The sequence below is a fragment of the Stegodyphus dumicola genome, chromosome 6, assembly GCF_044657685.1.
Source record: "Stegodyphus dumicola isolate Sdum_Otavi_A_Nest chromosome 6, ASM4465768v1".
Classification (NCBI taxonomy): domain Eukaryota; kingdom Metazoa; phylum Arthropoda; class Arachnida; order Araneae; family Eresidae; genus Stegodyphus; species Stegodyphus dumicola.
In genome coordinates, this window is record NC_140773.1 from 105,325,406 (window position 1) to 105,352,352 (window position 26,947).

The 26,947-nt window shown below is 33.0% G+C and overlaps 1 protein-coding gene across 3 annotated transcripts; it reads right to left on the minus strand.

Annotated features, from left to right (window-relative positions):
- Positions 1–605: 605 nt before the first annotated feature.
- LOC118190909 (uncharacterized) lies at positions 606–24,000 on the minus strand. 3 transcript variants are annotated; one of them, XM_035361727.2, is made up of 3 exons: positions 21,927–22,720; positions 7,008–7,466; positions 606–3,646 (listed from the first exon to the last, which is right to left on the minus strand). In XM_035361727.2, the coding sequence occupies exons 1-3, from the start codon at positions 22,005–22,007 to the stop codon at positions 3,542–3,544; spliced, it is 645 nt and encodes a 214-aa protein (XP_035217618.1). In that variant the 5' UTR covers positions 22,008–22,720; the 3' UTR covers positions 606–3,541. The 3 variants fall into 3 exon arrangements, with proteins under 3 accessions (XP_035217618.1, XP_035217603.1, XP_035217596.1); XM_035361712.2 differs by lacking the exon at positions 21,927–22,720 and adding an exon at positions 23,728–24,000 and having other exon boundaries at positions 607–3,646; XM_035361705.2 differs by lacking the exon at positions 21,927–22,720 and adding an exon at positions 23,587–23,999 and having other exon boundaries at positions 1,954–3,646.
- Between the last annotated feature and the right edge of the window lie 2,947 nt (positions 24,001–26,947).

Here is a 26,947-nt window from a genome sequence, read left to right on the forward strand (position 1 = left end):
TTAGACTCTCATGAGCAATTATAAGCAATTTGTTCAATGGCCCGAGCAGTAGTGCTATTTAGGTAGCGTGTAATCAAGAGAGTAAGGTAAGTGATCTCGAAGTTTGGGATAAAAGTTGCAACCAAAGATCAATTACAGTGCATGCAAAACACGAAAAACTTTCTTTATTACTGAATTAATAAAAAATTCTGAAAGTTTCCTGAATTAATATATAATTATAATGACATGAAATGAAAAGAAATTTATTTCGCCATTAAATTAAAGTAAACTTTCGAAAAATTTGGTACTGCGAAATGATTTTTAATACATTTAATGATTTAAGATCTTAAGTTTTGGATCATCGCATGCACACATTTAATGTAAGCCTTTTATAAATAAATAAATAGATTCTTATAAATTTACTCAGCAGTTTCGGGATAAAACAAAATTTAAGATTTATTATTTTTATTGTAAAGAAAATTCAGCAAACTTTAGTAAAATTAGTTTATAAATTTGATAATTCAATAAGCACAATAAATCAAGTTCTTGTTATATCACTGAAAATATTCTAAAAAAATCAGCAATATAAATACTGATTTTTTTTAATAATATTTAAGTCGCAAAATTTCGGATAATGACTTTTAATAAAAAATCTAAAAATTTAGTGAAATTTTTTCAGTTAGTCCAATTTTAGATTTAAAAAATTATTTATGCAGTACTGATAGCTCAAACAGGAAAATTTATTGCATTTTTCTTTAATATGATTTTTTGAAAAAGTCTTTACACTTTGTAGTATTAGAAGTTCTTTACTGCAGAAAAAGGAAAACACAAGTTTTGGGCACATTTTTATAATGTTTTACTTATGCAAATTTAAACACCTCCTAAAGTGAATTGAGAAAAATTAAAGTCCTTTCGAGAGACTTACAATATGAGAATAGAGAGACTAGGTTCACCAGAATGTTTTCAATGAAAGTGTGACAGAATTGGAAAATGTGACAGAATGTGACAGAAGATCTATGAGCAGCAACAGACTCAGATGAACTTAAACATCAGTATACAGGAAGCTGATTACCTGGATTCAGAAACTACAATAATAAATACAACTTTAAAAAGTGGGTTTCCTTTCCCATTTAACAGCTGTCTTATGGATAGTATCAGATTTTTAGAATTTTAAAAGTTCTTTAATGTTGTTCTCCCAAACGCACAAGCTTCTCAAGAAGAATTAAAGTTTTACATTCCTCCACGTGTCCCTTCGAACACATCTTTTTCTCCACACGCCACTCCATTGTTTCATCTTCTCAGAAAAGTCCTTATGCCCAATTCACTCCTTCTTTAAATCGCATTATCAGGCACATTATTAGAGTCTCCAGTACTTCCGGCTAATGTTATCTGGTTATGAAAGGTGTATCTTAAGTGGAATTAAGCAAGCTATAATAAAAAAAAGATGGAGGAAGACAGACCACTCATGAGAATCATGAGCGGTGTAACTGATAAAGGATGTGTATTTTCCCTGAATGTTGAAAAAGCAATTAAACCCATGCAGTCGTAGATCCTCATCATAACCGTCACATCAACGGCTTACGAGAAAACAATGCCGTAGGACATTCACATAATAACATTAGCTGTCTTCACAGATTATGTTCCCGCTCGTTCTTTCCGGTCAGAGTTCAGTAGTGAGAATTGGGGGAAAATGGAGAAAGGGCTGACATAGATTATGAATTTCCGTTTTCCATGCTCTTCTTCTAGATAATCTTCAACTTCCTAAGTATCTTTTATCTATGTTGAGCAAGTAATTTTCGTCGAAGAGATTACAAGGCCAGTGAAAAGGAACCGCGCTGCTTTAAATGCGATATTTATTCATATTTTATATTTCGTTTATATTTTAATAATACAACAGAAAAGTTTCTAGCGTTGATGATTCAGGCTCATTATGAATATGTGTCATATTCATAATGAATATGTGTCATCATTCAGATGATCATTATGAATATGTGTGTTTCATATATTTATCTAGTTTGTTTTGAGTCTCTTATTAAACAAAAATGAGTAATAAAATTATTTAGAATACCCTGAAAAAGTAATGAAGTTTGAAGCTTTCATTGATAAAAATAATTTATTTGATTACTTTGAGTCTTTTACAACTTCCTAACAGCAAATACTGAAAAAATATTTTTAAATATTTAAAACTGCAATATTGTTACGTTTCTGAGAATAATGCTTTCTGTGACTTACCGTGATCATCGCAATGGTAGACGATACCCAATAGGATGTATGAAAAGCGATATTGATAAATTACGTATAGCAAGATATTAGGAACATTAAGTTAAATAATAATGAAGTGTACTGTAAACTGCATTATATATATAGAACTTTTTTCTCTCTCTCTTTCCTGTGTGTGGAAGAAACGGTTTCTGATATTTCAGTCTAAATTTCGATAGCCGATACAGCAGATGAAAAATATAAAACCAGGTTTTGAAGAATGAAATGACAGAACAACAAAAAAACTCTGTTTCAACAAAGCATTTGAGTGAAACTGAAACAAATCATTGCATTCCTCGGCGTAAATATTTATGGTGTAAGCAGTTAAGACGTATAAAGAACATAGCAAACGGAAGATCTTTGTTCTAATCAAGGAGAGCACTCAATGATTTTTCATCTCTGCTTCGAAAAACTTAATAGTCTTTATAACGATGCCTACCAACTTCAGAGTCTTTTTGCTCTGTGAGACTAAAAAGTAACTTTACATTTTTACGCACCGAAAATTTTGTTTTTCTGCTCGTTTCCCGAATTGCTTGTTCTTTCATAGAAACTCTAATTTTATTGCAAAATTTTTTAAAAACTTTTTTAACTGTATTTGGTGTTTTACGTTTTCCTGTATTTTACAATGTTTAAAGAGGATATTTTGAGCTTTTAAGTATTTTTCCCTTGCCGCGAAGTGAGGACTGAATTCATTGAATTATAGAACTGTATTTCTAGTAAAATTCGAGAAAATAAGTTTAAATGAAGTACAGCCATACCAGGAAGTCACATGGTGTCCACATCAGATTTTTTTTTTCTTCGATAAATCCAAATAGTTTCTGTAGCATTACATAAGGCACTTAAAATATCAAGAGTCACACACCCGCATTTAGGGCCACGGTCCAGATTGCTGTGGGAAGATAGTTTTATTTGAGCATGTGGGTTACTGTGTTTCACTTTTGTGCTACTTTCCCATTTCGCATGAACGCGTTTCGTAATTTATAAGCGGTTTATTTCTTTAATATTTAAGAATTATGTTACTAAGGGTGGGATAAACCGCAAATACAGTCGAGACATTGCAATGCAGAAGCGGAATATAATACCATAACATTTCCAACTACTAGATTAAACCTGTTAAAATACTATAAGTGACTTGCTTATTAACCATTTGAATTTTTAAAACAGAAGTCGATAGAATTTATAATGACTAAGGTATATATTTCTCCAGCAACGAATGAATATTCATTATATTATAATGACGCCTTTCTACAGTAAAAAAAAAATCTCCGTTTTTATTGCGATTCATCATCATCTGCTTTGAAACTCATACCAGTTCTTTTGAAATATCGACGGTACACAGGACAGGTCTTTTAGATGAAATAACAGAAGTAGTTTCACGTGCTGCTTTCTCTGTTGTTTTACGAAGTACCTATAGAAAGAAGAAAAAAAATATCTGTTTGAGATTGAAATGCAGAATATTTTTCAACAGTACAACTAATATAAGTTATCGCTTGTGATTTGATATTAAAACAAATCTAAAAGCATGACCATGATTATAATAAGGATAAAGACCTTGGAAGACTATCACAAAAATGGGGATTGTTTACGACAGTAGATCATCGTAGTTCTTGCTTAAATGATCAGCTCGTGGTATTTTCTTTGATACATGTTTGTTAAACTGTTAAATATTTAAAACTTTTCTCTCATATTTTTAGTTGATAGAAATTAGTATCCCCGTATTATATACATTTGAATTTTGGAAATAAAAACAAAACAATCAACTAAGCTACGCCAAAAGAATGATATTTTATGCCCATAAAAAGCTGGAATTCTTATTGCGATATTTTGTCGAAAAACCTTCGATAATATAGTGTTAATCTCTTTCTTAGCGACTATTTCTTTAAGACCACTGTATATGTACTGGTCACTTATATAAGCGACCAGTACTTCTTAGAATATGAATAAAAGTAAGCACTGAATACTATCTGTCTAAGAGAACTACCTCTACGGAAGGATCTGAAACCATGGGTGGTTCGTTTAGAGAAGGCTTGCTCTAATTACATTAACAAGAGTTATACATTGAAAAGGGAAACAACATGGCAAAATAATCATGAAGCAGAAATTTTGGAGTATACTTAAGACGAAGTAAATGAAGAAACTTCCGAACTGCTGATAAAGTTTGAGATGGCTGTTATAGTAACAGCACTTCTGTAGCTTTATGACAGTCAACTAAAACCGTTTACATTATTTTAATATTTTCAAAATAAAAGACATTTAACTCCCGAACTCAGCAGTATGAAAGCAACAGAAAGTATAATAAAAAATCCTTTAGTTTCTACGCAGATTTCTACGCAAAACACAATGAATTCAATAGGATCTTGAAGAGCAAAAGTTATACTAAAACCAATATTGTTTTATTGTTTTAATGGGGATAAGCTACGCAATATATTTAAGAGTCTATATTTCTAGGAACTTAATTTTTTGGCTTTTGATATGGGAATCTTTTTGTGAGATCTCATGCAAATCTCGTGGTTCCTAAAGTATCAGCAAATAGCTATTTAATGATAACACGTGTCCTAAGTAATGTTAGAAAAATTGTTTATTGAACATTTATAGATATTATACATTTATTATTCTATAATGATTGGAAGTACGTTCCAGTTCTATTATTATATCGTAATCTATGTAAGATGCTTTTCTTCATTATTTAATAATACAAAATTTCTAACCTAATCAAGGATATTACAGTAATCTCATAATAAAAGATAAACTCAACACAGAGATTTTAAAGCTTCCAGAAATTTCTTCAGAAGAAATTTGATTGAACAACAATGTTTTCAAGTTCCAATTGTAGTTTCAAAAGTTCAACACAAATTCCGAAATTTAAAAATAGTTATGAGGTGCGATGATACGAAGCAAACACATGTTATTCAAGAAAATATTATATACATAAATATCTCGAAAAGTAATTGTACTCAACCCTCTGTAGGGCTCTTTCATTAGATCTTTCATATGTTGCTGGGGAAAAGATAACTACATAAAAATTTCAATAAACCCTAAGGCATAAGAGAAGGATCTAACGTTGTCACTAAAAATGTTCAGCGAATCCAAATAAAGTGTTAGAACTAATAAGATTACCTATAATCAAATGATAATGACGACCTATAATGATTTTAGCCTATAATGAAAAATACCACACTGGAGCAAAAATATTAATGTGTGGTATTTAGCTTAATATAATGGTTACAATAATAAAAACTTGGTCTGAATATTTTCTTTTCAAAGCTTAGTGGATAAAAAATACGCTACTATAATCTTTCTCAGCCAAAATTTCCCCCTTACTTCAGAAACTTCACATGTACAGCGTCTGCGCATTGTTTTCTGAAACATTTTCATTACAATACATTAGTTAATAATATTGATAATAATGTAATCTCTTGACGATCTTGCCAATTGCTTGTGATATAAGTTATCTGAAAAAAAATGACAAAACTGATTTTTCGTGATATTCCACCATGAAGATAAAAATTGGAAATACACTGTTTTGATATTATTCATTTAAATCTTTACAATTTTGACTAATATTAATTCATAATTCACGAAAAATCTAAAATAGGAAATAATTTCTAACATTCTTGCTTTAACTCATCTGAATATCCAAATATCTGCTCAGAACTAAAAACATAACTTGACTGAGTCATGCTGACTCAATAAAACAGGCAATTGTTGTATTGCTAGATGATTGACTTAACTGCAGTATAATGCAGAAAACTTTAACTAAACAGTAGGGTAAATGTTATTGTAACAGAGAAATAGTTGCTTGTGACCAAATTGTAAGATGCAGTCTCAGCATGAGGAATGACCATAGACGATATTTGGTAAGTACATCTTCTGGACAAAGTTCCATAATGCAGAACTGAAATTTCATATGTTTAAAAGACTAATCAAAGCATAAGTGCATAAGAATAAAGATATTATGGAAGATTTCAGCTAGCAGAATCTTTAGTTATCTTAAACGTAGCGATATTTTCACTCTTCATGTCTTTACGCACTGAATGTTGAACCAAAGACAAAATTTAAATAATAACACGCAATCTGAAAGGCGTATACTCTCATCGTTAAATCGTGTTAGAGTTAAAAACACTTTTTTGCTCTTCATTAAGAAGCTATTACAGTACTAGAATGCACAGGGAGAGTCGGAAATATGGCTACAAGCTGTCCATCGCGTCATTTTTATGACACTATTATGGTTAAAGAAATCGAGAAAATCTGAATTTTCAGTCTGAAGATTAATACAGAATAATTCCAACCAGATTATTTTTACCACCACAATATGTTTGAGTTTTGTACCGTTTCCATCATCTTTACCGATGTTGCTACACTGGTGTCACTGTGAATCCTTCAGGAGATTTCCTTTTCTGGATATTTCTCGTTACAAGCAGTCTCTTTCTACTTTTCTGTTAGTTGAGGGCTATTAAAATCAACTTTGTCCAGTGTCATGTCGTCATGATCATTCTGATATGCAGTCGACACTGCTGCAATTGTAATTTTGCTGCTAAATCCCTAGCACCATCTAGATTAATGATATAAGCTCCGACATATGATTTTTAATTGAAATAAAAAACTCAAATTTCAAGTTTAATATATTATTCACCATTCCCTTCTCCAATATTAAATAACATACTGCATATGCTTATATTTCCGACTGTCACCCTGTACTTAAAATAAATATTTTTTAATTTCCGTCAATCATACGTTTTTTGCATCTTTATCCTTATTTATGAACTTACCTTTAATCTTTTCTGGACTATCAAATTCTGTATTTCAGCTTCCAGCTCTAAAGCGTAGACTAGAGGCAACTGTCGCATTTGTGAAGCTAAACTCCGTCCGAAAAGTTCAAACTCGTCCTCACCTGACCATGAAGATGAGGACTGAAGCTCTGCATAAGAGGATGAAACATCAGTATGCTGCTCTGAGTTTGGGTGAAATTTCTTGACTTTCGTTTTAAACGATGATAGGCTAGATTCAGAAGGTTTCTGTGAAGAAAGTCTTGGTGTTGGATCGTTTTCATGAATGGAAGCTGACGTTAAAAGGTAATCTGCGGTTTCAGTTTTCTCCTCGGTAATGCCTCTGGAAGCCTTTTCTTCGGTTTGCAAGAATTCGATGACCGCTTCGCCTGATGCCAAATCTTCCGTTACACTGCAACTGTCATCTGATTCTTCACAGTATTTTGTCACTTCAACTGGAAGCTGAAAATACAAAATCAGATAAGGTTCCAATTTAATAAGGATGAGATATATAAATGCGCATAACAATTTTTGAATAAAAACTTCGTCGGAACAATTAAAAGATTTTTGAAAAAGTCACTCGTGCACAATGTGTTATGAAAGCGAAAAATAACATCTGAGATCTCTTACATTTTATTGAATAATATTTCTATATTAACTAAGAAATGATTTTATTGACAGAACATTTTGTAGAGTGATTAGATATTTATTAGAGCAGGAAGTAGAAAAAAATCCATTCTACCCTCTGCCTCAAACTACGGACCTCTCGACTTTTAGCCAGACGTTCTTCCAGTTGCATCACGAAGGCACAAGGTAAGGATGGAGAAAAGTCTCTTACAATTTTATAAATTACATTTTATTATTCTACATCGATGAATTAAGCGAGTTTTTGAAGTTGTCTGAGTTGAGATACCAGGCTGTTGTCAGCTTAAGCTAGTTCATACTAGCTTAAGCAGGGTATTTCTTTGTTGCCATATTACAACTCACTCCATTTAATTTCAATGGACTATGAATTGAAGCACAGCTTGCATCTGCTACGAAAATATTTTTGTAAAGCGGTTACAGCTTTGTGATTGATTAGTTTTAATTTTCAACAGAGATCTGTCCACTGCAACAAGCAACCTTCTTGTCCTAACTATTAAGAATTATATTCAAAGACTGCAAAACTATAGGCTATGTACTAAAGAATAAAGATGGAAATACAAAAGCTGTACGCAAGCAGCAGTGACAAGCGAAATTCTTGTTCTTCATATACGGGCAATCTGTTTGCTCGGGCTTCCTGAACAGCGTTTAGCATATTTTATTACATTGAGGTTGTCACATTACGGTTGTCATTTTCAGAAAATAAGATATTTCGTTCTAAGGTATGAATTATTGACCCTACTGGACAGCATTAAAGATGGCCTTTCATACAAAAAGATGTTAATTCTTCAGGGCGTTTTACGAGAAAAAGAAAGATTTCATACATAGGCTCCCAAATATATTTAGCATGATATACTGAAAATCTCTTATAAGTACAGCTTGTTTGAGATGATTACGTCTTTAAGTATTTGTTTCGAAATAAAGCTAAGTAAATGTACTACACATAATTTTTAAACGTTAGGTTGAGCATATGAAATGGGCGGACAGAAATTTCAGAAGGTCATTTTAAGGGGGAGTGAGGGAACTCGGCTTACATTCCGGCAAATATGATGTTAAGTTCTTTTATGTTTAGTTTTTATTCGTAAATGTAAGTAGATGAAAGAATTTATTTCTTAAGAAATATTAAAAGTACCCTGTTTATCAAAGAATCCTGCATAACTTATGTAAATATCGATAAGCCTTGTTAAGCTTTCCCATAATGAAATATTCCCCTTCAGTTTCCCCACGCAAGATTATCGGAATATTTGTCATGATGCACCTATACTCTTAGTAGAAAAACCAATTTTTTAAAATCAAGAACACATTTTAAATGGTACAAAGTATTAAAATACACTAAAAACCTTCTTGGCGACAACTTTTCTAAGATAGTCGTCTCTAAACATCACTATGTCTAAGAACAGAGATAATAGAATTGCAGCCACCGATAATCTTCTTTAAAGCGATCACCTCCATAGAACAACAGAATTAATTGGAAAAGTTGGTGTTTGTACTAAGCTGATTTTATTGCATTTAACTACTTCAAATATAATCGAAACAATCATCGATAACCCGCTAAGGAATTTTTCGACATTCATTAATCTTGTTCGAGAATCGCAATTGAGAACAACTCAGTGTTGTTGAAGAAAAAGGAATTTAAGCATCGGAAGGATCTGAAAGAAAGATAAGTAGAGGTGTAAAAATGAATACCATGAATTAAAGGCGCATAGAACAAAGCCTTTTAATATGGATTATATACGTGTGAAGTGACATCACATCTTCATTCATTCATTAAAACTACGCCTTAAAATAAATTTAATTTACAGCGGCTTTCGATTCTTTGTTATGTCAAAATGCCTAATAATAATTTTAACTTGAAAAGGTTTTAACCCTGCAGATTAAAACTAAGAATATTTAGATTTTTTAATTCACAGCTTTGTGAAGAAGTCCTTCATCTTTTACCCACTCCTCTGTTCTTTTAATTAATATAATACTGAATTAAAAGAACACAAGGATATCTATTATTTTAATAAAGTATTGTGATTCTCCAAGAATTATGATGCGAGTTATTTGACACAGATTTTTACAAATGGCATTCTTTAATACGTGTCATATCTGTGAATTGGTCGGTCTTTTAATTAATCCTTTCGGTACGATATAACGCAGAACAGAAACAACCCAAGCGGGGCAAGGGTATTTTGAAATTCTGGAGTTTAATCTGAATTGTTTTAAAAGAAGTACTTATTGAGCTTTCGTTTCTTAATGGATCACAGCAACGAAAAATTTTATAAGCCACTACAATGAAATTTGATTCCAACACATGTAAGCCCATAGGTCAAAAGAATGAATTCTGCTTAATATGTTCATTCATAGGACTAAATGAGTTAACAGCATAATGAGTTATGCTAATTTAGTAGTTTAAAGCTATGTAAGTTATCGTTAAAGGATGTTTAACCATATATAGCACTAGTTACTAAAAGGACTAAAGAGACAGTTTTTGGTGGTCCGCGTTAAACGTTATAGAATCCTTTTTGCATAGTTATGCATGAAAACTTTAGTAAAAGAATTAATAAAGGAAATTGCATAATGCAAGCTATTAAAGGACGGTTAAACCAGATATAGCAATGGTCATAAAGTGTAAACCAAGAGACAATGTTTAGTGGGTAGCGAAAAGTTTTGGAATACGCTTTTTTGTATTACATATTTATTCATAATTACACATGCAATTTAATCCTGATTGAAGGTGTATTACAGTATTACTAGACTTATAATTAGAATTTGCAAAATTTTATTTTGTTTTTCTAACAGTTATTTTTATTTTGGGAACAAGCCCATTCTAAATTCCCACCTATGTTTCCCTGCCAGGATGAGTTTTCAGGATTACGATTAATGCAAATGAGGTAGAAACGAGTATTTAAGCTGAAGTCTGGGTCACTTCAATAGGAAAGCGTGTTCTGCCTTTCGACCACGTTGTTCCTATTAGTTTAAGATTGCTATTCTACCGGACGTACTTCTGCAAGTCTGCTAGTACACGCCGGTGATCTTTAAATAAGGGCCAACTCCGTGAGTTAATTCTGCACGAACTCACGATTCAGCGAACAGTCGCTACATAATTCGTCAATATTCTAGCTCACAAGGAACTTTATTTTAGCTAGAATGTTACAAACTTAATTTACAATTATTAATAAACTGACATGTATTATTATTTAACGATATGTGTTTATTATCTTTGCTTAGTTGTTACATTGATTTCTTGAAGGAATTTTCATTTATACTGCTTTTATCAGAGCAACTACATGCATCTGAGTCGCAAGTTAAGAAAATTTGGAATACACTGCTATATGTAGATATAACGCACATATTATGTTAAATTAAAACTCTTGTTGCTCACTTGGCAGTCATTAATGGAAATGGCAGGTGTTAACATTTTATCTAAAGAATAGAATGAAATCTCGGTTCACGAATTTAATTCGTTCCTTAATGCCGTCTGTCATCCGAAATGTTCATAAACCGGAATTATTATTCCCAAAGGAAATAATCTAAAATGGATTACTGCAGCGTTTCTCAGTCTGTGGTCCACTAACTGCAAGTCGTCCTCGAGGAATGCCCTAGTAATTCTAGATTTTCAAATGATACAAAAAATAAAATTCAACTTAACTGCATGCGCCACACTACTGCTGAAAATTATAATTCAGTTTGCTTTTCGTATCTGCGTAGAAAAGGATTTTCATCTCTGACTCGGGTAAAAAAACTAAATCGACTACTTGGTACATGTACCGATTTCAAACTTCAGCTTACCAGCACACATTCAGACATATAACAGCTGGGAAAGAATTGGCAGCCTCATCCATCGCATTAATATGAGTGCCAACGTTTATTTAAATTTTAATTAATACGATAAAGAATTCTAATAGAGCGAATTATTAAAAACAAACACAAATTTTCTTCTATTAATTTAATACTATGATGAAATTAAATGAATTTTAATTAGCTTTATTTCAAGTTAAAAAACTGCTTTCCATGGTGAAAAGAGTAAGGTGTGGTCGCAGAACATCCTAATTTGTAAAAATGGTGCCCACTTGAATTCTGAACAACAGACGATTGCCTATTGAAAATTTACTAAAGTACCTAATTCACAAATTCAGGACAGAAAACAAATAGAAATCATTAAATCTAAGACAAAATATGGTCAACACCATGTTAAACAGATTTTAAAAAAATGAAAATTTAATTTAATTTCAGTGTACCTGTAGTAGAGACATTAGACATTTTTTGGAAGCAGGCAAGATGAAAAATGAGCAATCGCCACGGACACGCCAGAAATCGAACCACGGACCTCTGGAATACCGGCTCAGTGTGCACAACCACTACAACACGAAGGCACGCTAGGAAGGCGGGAGAAATACCTTATATACTCCTCCTTTTAAAGGACGACTGGAGTTTTTAAGGGACCCAATCGCCAAATCCTGGGTGAGGAGAAACATCATCCAACACCCTTTTAGTTCGGGCGCCACTGTAGAGACATTAGGTATTTTTTTTTAAAGCAGGCAAGATGAAAAATTAGCAAACGCCTTCGCCGGGAATCGAACCACGGACCTCTAGAATACCGGCTCAGTGTGCAGAGCCTCTACACCACAAATGCACGCTAGGAAGGCGGGAGAAATAGCTTTTATACCTATAGGAAGAAGAGTGACGACATAAGTGGAGAAAGATGAGGAACAAGAAAGAAAGAAGTGTTATTGTTGGATAAGGAGGCCCCTTACATTAAAACATCAGATAACAATCTTTCTGGGGCATTTTATTTTATCTTTGTCTCTTAGCGGCTTTCGACTTTGCTTGTGACTCACTGGATGTCCGTTTTGTTCAAAATTTATCCGATATCTTGTCTATGTTTTAAAATTTTCAAAAGTGAGATATGGCACTCTCACGGAAAATACTTGTGCAGTAGGTTGTTACTGCATTATCAGGATGATAAAATTACATGAAAATTTACATTATATCCCATTTTGCATAATTTCGCTGATCAAAGAATTAGGTTCATCTTCTCTTTAATATCTTTCCTCTCACCAAACTTGCTCCACAGTCGCCTTTCTTTGTTGATTTTGAAGTTGTTCCAAATCTTTCTTGCTGAGCTAAAGATCCTCTAACAATTCTTCCAGTCTTCCTTATTGACTTCCAAGTCCATGGTTCCGCCTACATGCAATAGCAATATCATACGTAGCACAAAAATCTTCAGACCCATCAAGATTTCTGCCTGTTGCACAATCTGGCCATTATCTTCTACAAATTGAATTTGTGATCCTATAAATTACTTCCTGCCACACTTTGTTAAGGAACGTTTAGCAAAGGAAAATACTAAAAACTTGTTTCTAGAAATCTCTGAGTGTTAATTATGTATCAGAAGTAATTTCGATTATCCATTTATTTTGACACTTTAACGTTGCTGATTTGAGTGTTGATATTTCTAAAGGCTGTTTGTCATCTGGAACTTTTTTTATTCAGATTATTTTCTCATGATGAAAGATGTTCGCGATCCGAGGCACCACTTTATTAGGATTTGGTTGTACTAGCATTTGGTAAGAATATAGCAAGTTATAATCGTAGCTTGCTACATTTTGTAAGGTACGTTTCATACTTTTAGAAGTTTACTTATTCTTGCCTATAGGTTAAAAATTTACATGTTGGAAGATACACGCACCACGTTTTAACCATATTTATTTTATTCTAACAAACTGAAATTTACATTGGCAAAGAATTGCCATCTTACCATATTGCAAGAAATGTTTTTTCTAGAAGCATAAATTAGGTACTTTTACGCAAATGCATGTACAGGTGGGCCAGACATCAGAATTTTATCTTTGGTCGTACAGGTGTAGTTCCGCTTTTCTATCTGTGCAGCTTCGTCCCAATTTTGATACAGAATATCCCATGGGGCTGTACGAGGGTCTCCTACATACCTTCCCCTACCTCGAGAGGATGTTCGGCTCACTGTGTTTTGATAGCCCTCTTTCCACACAAACACTATACATTTAAAAACACCAGTACTTTCTCCGGGATTCGAACTGGGGCCCATCGGTACGGCACTCAACGTCACTAACCCCTAAATCGGCTGCCTTTTGACACAATAGTTTTATCTACCTATCTATCTATCTATCTATATAATGAAAAAGAAAAAAGACGTAGCATTGTCATTGGCATAGAACTTACTCTAACAAAGCACGAAGGTACAATTTCGGAACTGAGAGAGCAACTGTCTCTTCAACATTCAAATACTACAGTTATTTCTGAAATGAAGGAACATTTGCAGCAACAACAATACGAAGTTAAAAAATTATTCGAAACAAAGTTTCTAGAACAAACCCCAAATTCCTATGCCGTTGCTACCGCCAAAAACATTTCTTTGAAACAGGCTCCAAAAAGTCAAATCAGAGATCATATTCGACTCCTGAAACCCAATGATTCAGAGAGAACACCTGAAGATATCAGAGACCAACTAAGTTCGACACTTAATCCACAAAAACTGGGTATTCATATCAATAATATTCGTACTACTAAGTCTAATGAGCTTTTAATCGGTGTCGAAAAGAAAGCAGACTTAGAACACTTACACCGCTCAATCGTTGAAAATTCAAAACTACAAGCCTCCGTAACTGTTCGTACTTCAAAACCCAAAAGTACCAAATTCATAGTGTTTAATGTACCCTCTTCAGCGGCTGCTGAAGATATCAAATCGGCTTTTCTGAAAATTACGTCAAATAATAATTTTGATATTTCGTGTTCTCCAGTTCACCGATCTAAAAATACAAATAATTGGATTGTAGAAATTTCTTCAGATTCTAGTGACTGTTTTACTTCGTCAAGAGTCTTCATTGGATTCAACTCGTGTTCCTTCCGTCCCTACATTTCACTTCCCCGTTGTCTTCATTGTCAGGGTCTTGGACATAATAGTCGTAGCTGTCAAAATCCACCCTGCTGTTCCATCTGCGCAAAACAACATTCCCATAGAGAGTGTACCTCAAACGTAAAACTCTGTGTAATACCTTTCCAATACGATCTGCAAAAACCTTACTTTCATATAAATTGGTGGACTAAAGAATTACGCGCTCAGAAGCATAAGGCGAGAGCATTGAAAAGGAAAATGAAATCGATTACTGACGATGAATTAAGACACCAAGCCTGGCTCAAATTCAAAAAAGAAAATGCAAACTACAAAAAGATGATTCTCGAACCTAAATTAAAAAGTTGGCAAAAATATTGTTCAAGCAATAAAGAAATTTATGGCACCTTATACAAGATCGCCAGTAGTAAAATATTTAAACCGTCGCAAATCCAACTTCCCTCAAATTTGCTTTCAAGTTCTGCTGAAATTCAGGATGCCACTCTCTCAACCCTAAATGTGATTCTTGACTCTGTCTTTCTAAAAGATGATCTAGCTGAAGATTCTCCTACTCAAAGCAGAATCCGTGTCAGCAATGACATTCCACAAACAGACAACGATATTCCTTTCACAAAACAAGAAATAAAGCAAATAATTAAAAACCTAGCTTTAAAAAAGGCACCAGGCCCAGATGGCATCGATAACCACATTATAAAATTAATCAATCAAGCCCATCCCGACATAATCTGTAGTTTTTGTAATCGATGTATAGAGCTATCTGCCTTTCCTAATTGTCTGAAAATTGGTAATATTCTTCAATAAGAACTCTTCAATAGCTCTTCAATAAGAAGAATAAAAGCTCTGATGAACCTAAATCTTATCATCCGATAAATCTTCTCCCTCCCCTGGGAAAAGTTTCGGAAAGATGTCTTATTGGTCGTCTAAAATTTCATTTCTAAAGCAAAAACGTAATAAGCAATAACCAGTTTGGATTTCGAAGCCTACTTTCAACAAGTCATGCAATTAATTCAGCTCTTGAACAAGTCAGAAACAATAAAATCAACCAACTTCATTCTGCAATAATATGTCTCGACTTAAAATCAGCTTTTGATTCTTTATGGTGGCCAGCAGTTTTAAAAGCGCTGCGTTCCTTTAAGTGCCCTCAAAATTTATTTCTAATTATTCAAGATTACTTCAGAAACAGAAAAAGTATGATTCTTTACAACAACATTGAAATTGTGCGTAATCAAGTCAGAGGATGTCCTCAGGGATCTTGCATGAGTGCAGATCTCTGGAATATCAGTTTCAACAACATCATTGCCTATCCATGGCCAGATCACTCAAAAATTGTAGCTTTTGCAAATGATGTAGCTTTTATTACAAATGACCGTACCAGAGATATTTTACAGAATAATTGCAACGAAACACTCCAGTTATTTAACCAACTTTGCAAAATTCAAAAACTACAAATTTCACATAGTAAGTCCCAAGTCTTAGTGATCCATAAACCAGGGAAAATATAACTAAAGCTTTAGCTCTAAAAATTGACAATCAAAAGATCAAATCTGTGAATACAATCAAGTACCTCGGTTTAACAATCGACAAGAAATTCTCCTGGATTCCTCATCTATAAAATATTAAACTTCGTACAACATCAATAGCTAACTGCCTACGACGTATGCATGGATATAACTGGGGCTTAAATCCCCATATAACACGTATTCTTCTAAAAACATTTATCTCAAAAATGGTAAATTACGGAGCTGAAATTTGAGCACAACCAATGACAGTGAGAAAGATCAAATGTTTAAATTCAATTCAAAGGTCTTTTACTCTTTGCATTACTCGAGCGTATCGCACAACTTCAAATCTAGCACTTGATACTTTAGCTGGTACTCTTCCATTATCAATCAGTGCAGAAATGGAAAGCGCCTATATGAAAGTCCTTCAACTTAAATAATCCGCAGAATTCAACAACCGAACCTTTTGGCCATCCAACTATGAAAAGAAAATTAACTCCAATCTTATCCATCCAGCGCTTCGCTTCAGCAAAATAATATTCCCCACGTCTGAAAAAAAATTCAAGTTTATCTCCAGTTGCTTATACTGATGGATCAAAAATTGAAGAAAAAGTTGGTTCCGCAGTCTTTTTTCAAATTAGCCCCTCAAATATCATCAAATGGAAAGGCCATCTCCATAATAATAATAATAGTGTTTTCCAAGCGGAATTGTCAGCTATTAAAGCAGCGATTGAAATATCCATTCTCAAAAATCTCAACGAATTTAGCATAAAATCTGACTCCCAAGCAGCTATTCCAGCTATTAAGAATCCCTTACCTTCCACTCCATTGATATCCGACATAAATTCTCTTCTTGGCAAAATTCAAAACTACAAAATTCAAATTTCATGGATCAAAGGACATAGTGACCATTTTCTAATGATCAGGCAGATGAACTAGCTAAAGAAGCAACTATTAATCAAGATGGTACTGAAATCATCATTCCGTGGCCTCGCTCAAATTTCAAATACCAACTAAAACAACTTGCTTCAAAATCTTGGCAAGATTTGGGGAACAATGCTCCACAGGGAAGAAGCATATATAACTTGATCCCCAATGTAAGCTTCGCATCTCTGTACTCGAATCCTTCACTAAATTACTTTATAACAGGACATGGACCCTTCCCCACATATTTCTACGCAAGAAATTTGGCAAATTCTGATATCTGTATATGTGGGGAACAGGGAACTCCTGATCATTACACTTTCTCATGCCCCTTAACTGAGGATATTCACATAAAATCCCCAAGAGCTGACCTCCTGGCATTCCAAAGGTTTTTAATTAAAGATAAACATCAGTATCCAAAGTTTCAGAAAATTATGCAGAGACTCTCTTCATACGGCCTAGATCTCTGTCAAGTGTAAGTCCTCATACTGTTTAAACTCAGTGAACTTTTACATGCTGTGATTATGGACAAAATGGCTTCGCTCATGAACTTTATAATAACTGCAATAAACCAATATATCTGAAATAACCCATCGACACCCACCTCTTTAGCATTATTATTACAATTCATTTCAACATTGTGTTGCCAGTACTAATTGTAATTATCTCATTATGTTTATCTGTTTATTAATTATGTTTATCTCCTATTTTTGTTGCACCAAATCAGATGCTCAATTTATCTTGTGAATCTCAAATTGTATTCCGACTATTTTGTAATCTACTTATGCCGTACATTATTATTTTTAATAGATACTGGATGCGGGGTGTACTGTGAGATTGCACGATGTACCATAATAGGCAAACTCTAGACCTTTTGGAAAGCTTCAGTCTATGCAAATTCTTATAAAACTTGCAATTCCCCCCCTTTTTTTTTCAAAGAGTTAGTATGGGAAGGCATTACCAGTTGACCTATGGTACATCGCTGGTGTCCCCTATACTTTTACCTTTACCTTTACCTGTCAATGGCGTAGCACGCAGATAGCGTACTGAAAAGGAAGAATTGTGATTGCGCAGAATGCTAAAATGTTAAATCCATAATGATAGGAAACTTGGCAGCCGAGTAAGATTAAATATTCAATTTTATTTCCAATTCACTTGGCACTCTAACTGTACTTGGTATTTCCAACACATCTGCATTTTTGATACTGTCGCGATAGGAAGAGATCACAGCAAAACTGCGTATTTACAAGAAAAGAAGTAGCAGCTAAAGCGCGCAGTTATCCGGTATGTAGGCTCAAGAAGAAAAGGTTTTGTTTTAGATTAAAAAAGTTTCACTTCTCAAAATTTTGAGTTCAGGTTCCCAATTAGTTAAGTCATGAGCGTTACGCAAGCCATGCAAGATCGATTGATCTAGAAATGACGCAGTTCAGAAATGTTATTAGGATTTTTAGAATAGAGAGGGGGGAATTAAGGAGTTACCACTAGTTTAAATTGTAATTTTGATTTACATATTTTTTAGTTTATATTCCTCCCACCCTCTTCAGTCAGAAAAGCCTTTTTAGAAGAAAGCATTAAAGCATCAGCGAAGCAAGAAAAATACAATTGTGAAAAAAAACATAGAATTTTGATTAAATAATTTTTTAAAATAACAAAATCTTGTAGATACCATTTTTAACAATAAATGCAAATTAAAATTCTATCGAAATTTTGAAAGTACGCCAGTTCATTTTTCTGTGAAAATACTGTAAAGAATATCCTCATTTTTTTAAGAAATAACTGAAAAAGTTCACAGTTCTGGAATATCTTTACTTGAATATTATAATCATAATGTTTTGCAATCCTTAGCTTCAAAATCATTTGTAAAAGTTGTTGTTGTCTATATAAAACCAAAATTTTCTTTAAATATTTTTGAAATTTGTATTAAAATTTCATACAAATTTTATACTTAACACATAAATAATACTCCACATTTTCTTAATTGTAAAGCAATGTAAAATATACTTTAGAAAATAATAACCGATCACTAACAAAATACAGTAATACTACAACTCTGATCAAAATGGGCAGGTCCTTACAAAGCGAATTAGCGTTACAACTTGCTGAGGGCTGTGGGATGTATAAATACAGCAGACTTTAAAAATCTCCCTTCTTTAATAAAGGGTAATTGCTTGTAGTATTGTATGATTATCAAAGTTTGTATTTATAAAAAAAAATCTTCAAATTAGTTAACTGCAATTACAAAAATATATAAAAATTAAAATTTAAGACGAACAAATTGAATGCTCAAGTTAGGTCTTTGAAATTTTTCAAATAATATTCTACATTGTCTTACAATAATAATATGAACCATATAATTTTGCGAATATGAAACAAGAACAAAAAAAAATCTCCACAATGAAGGCTTTTAAAACTTTTCAAATGTAAAAATTTTAAGTGCATCTATTAATTACGTTACAAAATTACAATAAATTTCAAAATATTATAATGAAATTAATTTTTAATTCGAAACATCATTTGGCATGACACTAATAAAATTATGCTTTCTATTATTACTGATATTTCTAATTTACTTATTTTGTACAAACTGGAAGACCCCACAGCTTTCTCTTAATACAAACATTTTCATCTATTAGCAAATCCTTATTAACGAATTATTAGTATACTCACTAATGGTTAAGCGGTGCTCAAGGCAGATATTTATAAAGGCCTCCGTTCCTTGTTTAAAGGCAACCGGCCTTTTTGAACTGCGTTATAACATTTCATTTATCTAAAAAAATTAAACTTCATGCCATTATATTAAAAAATAACAATTATACATTAAAAGTGTGAGATTTCAAAGTTTATCTGAATGTATACTCATTCATGAATTTTAAAATCAGTTAACATAATTCCATACTATTTATGATAATTATACAGTTTCTCGAATTACTCATATTTTTATTCGTTACTATTACACTGCTCTGTATTAAAACATGTAATATTTTCTATAGTAATACTCAAAACACAATTTTTTATGATATTCTATACCTATTTTTCAAAATTATTTCATTCACTTAAAAATTCTGATCAACAATTAAAATTTCTTTTAACATAAATTCAAAATATAATTATTTATCTTAATATCCTTCCCTAAAAGTCGTTTAAATATCTTAAAATTCGTTACTTAATTTTATCACACATAATTATGAAAAGTTAAATCTTTTGATACCATAAAATTTTAATTCTATATTTTCATCAAACAGTGATACAATATTTAAAAAAAAACCCAATACATTAATAAAACAACATTTTAAAATTTCAGAATAGGCCCAATTATTGATGCTATTACTGCGACTAGGAAAAGCAAAAGCGAAAGATTTTACGGCATCCACACAATGTAGTTTTGACTTTCAAAGCATTAGGATCATTTCGAAAGCTGGCACACTTGAGAACCCTCTTAAAATCATTCGATTAATAAACTGACGGTGGATAACTTTTGAATAGGTTATATTTTCATTCCCCCCTCTATTGAAGTCCGTTACAAAGTCGAGGATTTTAAGAGACAGATGGTGGATGACAGACACTGCCATCAGTTACGACATCCTACTGGCTAGTTGTACTGAAAAAGACGTAGTAATATTGATGGCGTAGTATGTAGAATTCATAGAACGTAGATCCATGCTAATGAGGTGACTGCGTAGGATGTTAAAGTTGAATCCGTAATACGAAATTTGGCAGTCGAGGCGGATTAAATTCCATTTTTATTTAAATTGACATTTGTGGCCACAGTAAGCTTGCTGTTCATTACGGATTCAACATTTTAGCATTCTACGCAATTAGAATTCTTCCTCTTCAGTAGTATGCTATCTTCATGCTACGCCATCGACACTGCTACGTATTTTTCACTTTTTCATCACTTACATATATATTTGTACATTCGGAAAAGTTCAGTAGCTTATCTATCCAATTTTATTTTCAACGTTACGCTATGCGACGCGGCGACAGCAATTATCACCCATGCCATCTGATTAGTTTTTCCATTCTATAGCGCACATGATCTTTCATTCATCATCCACGCGACTGTAACCTGCGAATATTTGGAGTAGTTGCTATTCATGCCTCGATTAGACATTTAAGATGTCTTTCACATTAAAACAGTACATTGCTTAACTAACTAGGTAGTTTACAAACACTATACACGCGTAAATTTTAATAACTCATACCTTTATTTGGCTTTGTATCATACATATCCTACGTAATACAAAAGTATAATGTACAATAATTCATGTGGCAGTTTTTGTAAATGTTTGCATCATTCTTCTAATTTATAAAACATGTTTCTAACGCACTACATAACGCATTTCGGTAGACAAAAATCTTTTACGAATACCCTAAAATTTGAGAATGAGTTTTGTTTTGTTATTGTGTAGTATTCTGTTGTAACTGGAAGTTTAAAGTCCTGCAGACCCTAGTATACTGATAGCGAATTATCGCTTTATCTTAAACGACTCACAAATACTGAACAAGTTTAAAACAACTTTTTAATTTAGACTTAAACAGAACAGACGCAACTTGTGCTAAAAAGAACTCCGCTGCCTTGCGAGTAACTAAATTAACATAACCAGAGCGCTAAAATTTCACATAATCTTGACTATTTGAGCTGGCTCAGAATTTTATTGGCGCGTGTTTTAAAGCATCGGTAGCTAATATAAGTCCGAATTATAACTTTAACAGTTCAAAGAAGAACTGTCGAGAGTTTTGCGAATAACAGCAAGACGCGACTGTCATATGTTATAAATCTAAACATTCAGAACTCTCAGCTTAAATACACACTGAATACTAAAAAATTAATTTGCATGAAAAACTAATTTGCATTTCGGTAGGAATACGAGAAGAAGAAAATAGAGGAAAAAGAAAGAAGAAGAAAGAAATTAAAGAGAAAAAAAAGAAGGAAGAAATTAGTTAGGCTTAAAGGAGAATAATTGATTAATTAAAATAAAATACCTTGCAGTTGTTACAGTGAAACCTTCTCAAGATCACCATCTCTGGTTCCAGATGATTTATGTGTTCTGTGGAGATAACCATCTCAAACAGTGACTATGAGGGAGATTCACTAATAGTTATTTAATTATATTTTCAACAATACTGGTCACATTCTTAAATGGTCGTTTAAGGGAGAATGAGAAGTTTTGTTGTATTTTATTTCTTAGAACCCACAATCTCGGATTTCATTGCTTTAAGAAATCTACAGAAATTATCATGCCCATTTGGCACAAAGTTTTGACAAACTGTGCTAAAACGGCACAAGAAACATAAACATGTTTTTGCGAACGATGTATGTACGTTTCTGCTAAAAAATTCGTAGGTAAAATTGCATTACAAATACGCACTTTTTTATGTTGACACCAGTTGCGGAAATCTACAATTATTAAATCAGGTTTTCCTCCTCCTTTTCCTTATAAAATACCTGGCAAACGCCACATTTATAAATAGTCAGATATTTAGGAATTAATGTCACGTAAATTTGGTGGTCTTTTAAAAAATATCCTTGAAAGCAACATTATATCAAGTTACATTCCCTAGGAGTTACAGACAGTCTCAGGTCATCCATTTATCAGCAAACACTCTTCCAAGTTTATGTTGCTGCCCCCCTCCAACACTTCAAGCATTGTGGAATGTTGCACCTGACTTTGTTACTATTGTTGTTATGTATTTATTAGCGAGTTGCTTCAAAGTCTACGACGCCTCCAACGAGATTTATTATCTCTAATTCCAATCTTTTAAAAGCCCACGAAAAGATGTAGACCTAATAAAAATAAAGACAGAGAGTTCGTGTAAAATATGGTATAGAGCACACGCTTTTGAAGGAATGTGATTCTTTGATTCTCAGAATGACAAGAGATGCAATCGAGAGCAACGCTTGACTTCGTAACTGATTTTTTAGAGATAACTGCATTTTCTCGTTGATGATTATTCTACACATTGATCGCGCTCACCGTAAAGATTAGCGAGCAGCGGAATATTTAGACACTAAAACAACGTGCGCGGAAAACAATTTGAAGTTATAAGAAACCACGCTTATGATATTCTGTATAATCTGATAACGATACTCATAAAAGTTATCAGATTTTGAACAAAAAATCTTAAGATGAGTACGTGATACGTTTATTTATTTTTCCCTTTTTATTACTTTTACGTGTATTTTTGGCATTTCATGTATATCCAGGTTCTTTGTACTTTCAAAAGTAAGCTAATAAATGAAAGTAAAATTGCAATCTGGAAACTTAATTTTACAGGCTAATACTCCGAGGTTTACCATTACAGTTTCAAAAATGAATAAATAAATAAAAATAAAACATATAAGATTCATAAGGCAAAAAGATGTGGAGAAAATAAATACTGTGCTCTGATCACGACATGAGCTACAATCCCAAATGGGGAGGTGGCTTGCAACGGCCTTGAGGTGCCTGTTCTAAAGCAACAGATTATAATGGCATTCAGTGGTCTATCCATTTGTCCACTGGCCTTTTTAAGTCCTAATCATACAATTCCTGCACTCAAGAGATTCATAAAATTGATATTCACGAGCAAAAACACTAATGAGATAACATTTTCTAAAGCTATATTAATTTCACTATTTATTATTGAAATATATGTACTTCACCTTAACAACATCTCTCAGAAAGCTGTCCGCTGCACGGAACCAATAGAGATTAGTTCTATACTTGCCTGTCCCCGATCTTTTACTAGCTGCCATTTTTCTCAATTCGTTGATATATGTATTTCGAATGATGCGTATTTTTACCTTAGTAGCAGCCACATCAAGTTTGATGCCGTAATTTGCCATCGCGGTTGCTATTTGCTTTAAAGAAAAAATTCTCATTTCAGCCTTTTTGTATTCTTGATGAGCTGGATCCCATAAGTTAGGATATTTAGCATACTCTTCGATAAACTTGATGGTTATCTCTGGCCTCCATCGTTTAATGGACATCGTGAAAAGTTTTGTAGAAACAAGCTAGTGCAACAGTTTCAGTTGCACGGAAGTAAATGAGAATCAAAATGGCAGTACGGATTGCCCTGAGAGAGTGGCGTACAACTAGGTGGCGCCACTCCGTTGGCAGTGGGAAGTAGAAAGTATGTTTTATTGAAGTTTGTTCGTAGGCGACTGTTTCGCCGAGACAGTTGCGCAATTTTACTTGTAAATTGATATTCCTTTCGTTGTAGAATCTGCCCATATTTAAACTTTTTCTTCGTTCGGGCTTCCAGTCTAAGATGTCTCACGTATTTTTAATTTCGATGTTTAATTTTGGACTAGATTCAGATGTCGTATTGAATCAGATATACTGATATATTTTATTTTTAACGAGATTCAGATGTCGTATCCAGATTCAGATGCCTAGTTGTAATAATTTGCGTGGATTATTACAAAAATACTTTTGTAATAAATAATCCACGCAACCGGACGTGTTTCTCAATTTCTACTTCCGAGTACTTATCCTTGTAGAATTTTTTTGTTTTACGAAAAAGTTCGTTACCTAATTTTTCTCTTATGCAGAATGGATAAAACATGACCATGTGCATCATAAATGCAACAGAACTTCGGTAAATCGAAATTAATATTAAAACGCGGATTAGGGATGAGCATTAACTTTTCTCGATAAGCCGTATTTTCGATTAATCAAATATTTTGTGTCTTTGTTTTTTTTTTCTAGTTTCGGTTTATCGAAGTTTGGTTCTATATTAAAAATTATGAAACTTTAATGGGAATCCATTTCTAAACGTGAAACAACATTTATTAAAATATTCTGTTATCATCATTATAATATTATAAGATATGTAACGAGATGTTTTATAAACTTTTTAGGATATTCATTTGTGTATATGAAGGCGTTTAATTTTATTAAGCACCGTATTTTCGAAGTAAAGTGAGACAGAACTTCGATTATCCGAAGTAATGGGAAACAATATTACTTCTGGTAACCAAAAACTTGCATAAAATAGCAAGCCACGGCCATTTAAAATGAAAAATGTCCCAAGTTAAACATTTTACTAAATTTATGACCTAAGTGTTTCTTTTAAGATATTCAAAGAATACATTATAAGGCATTTTCTCCCTCCTTTCCACATGCTTTCATGCTGTAACTTCAAGCATACTCGGCGCGCATTCAAGAGGTTCAGGGTTCGAGTCCCGGCGAGGGAACTGCAGATTTTTCACGTCTGCAGCATCAAAATCCTAATGACTCTAGAAACGGTGCCCGAACAGGAAGGTCACTAATAAAGTCATTAGGTTTTTTTTTTTTTTTTTTTTTTCCAATCAGGAGACGTGAAAAATGTGCAATGTTCTCACCGGGACTCGAATCCTGGACCTCGGAGTATACTTCCAATTACACCATGAAGGCATGTGGAAAGAAGGAAGAAAATATCTTATAATGGAATCTAATTTTAAAATGGCTGATAATCAGAAAAACCGGGGTCCTGCGACAAGCTGATCACTTACTTGTTCAGGGAATATGCTTACGCAAACCGGGGCCTACGGTCAAGAAAGCAGATTTCGGGCACTGCAGGCCTTGGCCCATTAGGGCTGTTACGCCACCGAGTTTTAGAGGTTTTTTGATCATCAGAAATGCGTGTCATAGCAGGATTTCTGTTCAATTGCAATTATATTTAAAAAATGAAACTATTGTTTGTTGTGCGATCCGCATTTTTAAGGGGCCAAAGAGCCACGTGTAAACTTGCCTGGTATAGTTACATGCAAGAATAGCAGACTACGAAATTTTCCTCCTGGAGAAGACTTTGAAGCAAAAAAATTCATTAATGTATCAGTCATTTAAAATTTGCGGTATACTAAGAAATCGTCGAAAATGAATATTCCATTATGAAAATCTGCAATACTTTTATTCTAAATGAATTTTTGCCATTCTATCAGAAATATTGTCAGCAATCGAATTATTTTTTTAATGATATATTTCTAGCTTTCTTAATCGCTTAATTTTATAAAATTTCGATTTCTTGAATTTAAATTGAAATAAAAGCAAGGTACTTCTGTGTTATAGTGGTCCCCGTGAAAGAAAATTGTCGTCTTTGTGATTAACTGCCAAAGTTGATAGACGACTGAAAACCAATCCTACTTAATACAAAGATCAGTACATAAATAAGGTCGGCTTTTCCACCATGATCGAGACAGATAAGGTCTGAGGGCTCAATTAATACGTTACACCAAGAGGATCGGTCTACATGCAAAAGTAAGTATCGTTTATCTCAATAAGCACAATGAAATCGGCGCTTCATACCATGGATTTAGTTTAAAGCGAACATCTTTTCAATTGCTACATAATTATCTGCATGAATTGAAAATTTTTATTTTTCTTTGAGGACACTTTTGTTTCAAGTTTTCAGAGAAGAAAAAAACTTGAGTTTGTTTTCGGTTTATTTGAGTATAGCAAACCACGGAAGGGCTCTTTGCCTGAGGACGCCTTCGTGGACAAACTTGCTAAGGGAAGCATGCTCGTATCCAAGGCAGACACCAGGTAAACTACAAAAACTTTCTTTCTCTAAGTGCAATCACTTTCTAACACAAAATTTGTATGTTGCACAAAACAGTTTTACTTTGATTTTTGAAAAGATGATTTTGTCATTTCCTCGGAATTTTTTTCTTTAGGAAATTTTCTGTTCTATGAAAGATTTTTGTAAAATATTTATTAAAATAAATGCACAGTTTAGGATTCTAAAATAAATATAGTTTTTAATTAAATTCATCAAAGCAAGTTATAAAATTTTCGAACCTACATGAGACATATGGAACAATTTAGCTTAAAATACTAGTTTCTGAGTAATATAATAATGCATGCAATTATTAGCTTAATTTTAAAATGAAACATAATTTATATTGCTATGCATAACTTAGTATTAATGCGTATCCTTACTTATACTATTTAATACTTAACATTTTTAACACTATGACGTATTTATGTCATGAAATTAATACATAGTTTTTTAAACGACTCAACTAAGATTTCTGAAATTGA

Coding starts and splice junctions, on each gene's coding strand:
- LOC118190909 (XM_035361705.2), bottom strand. CDS start 23,913: ATGTCCATTAAACGATGGAGGCCAGAGATAACCATCAAGTTTATCGAA. Junction 7,467..23,586: donor TTCTGAGAGATGTTGTTAAG/GTGAAGTACATA, acceptor TTGTATTTTCAG/CTTCCAGTTGAAGTGACAAA. Junction 3,647..7,007: donor TAGTCCAGAAAAGATTAAAG/GTAAGTTCATAA, acceptor TTCTTTCTATAG/GTACTTCGTAAAACAACAGA.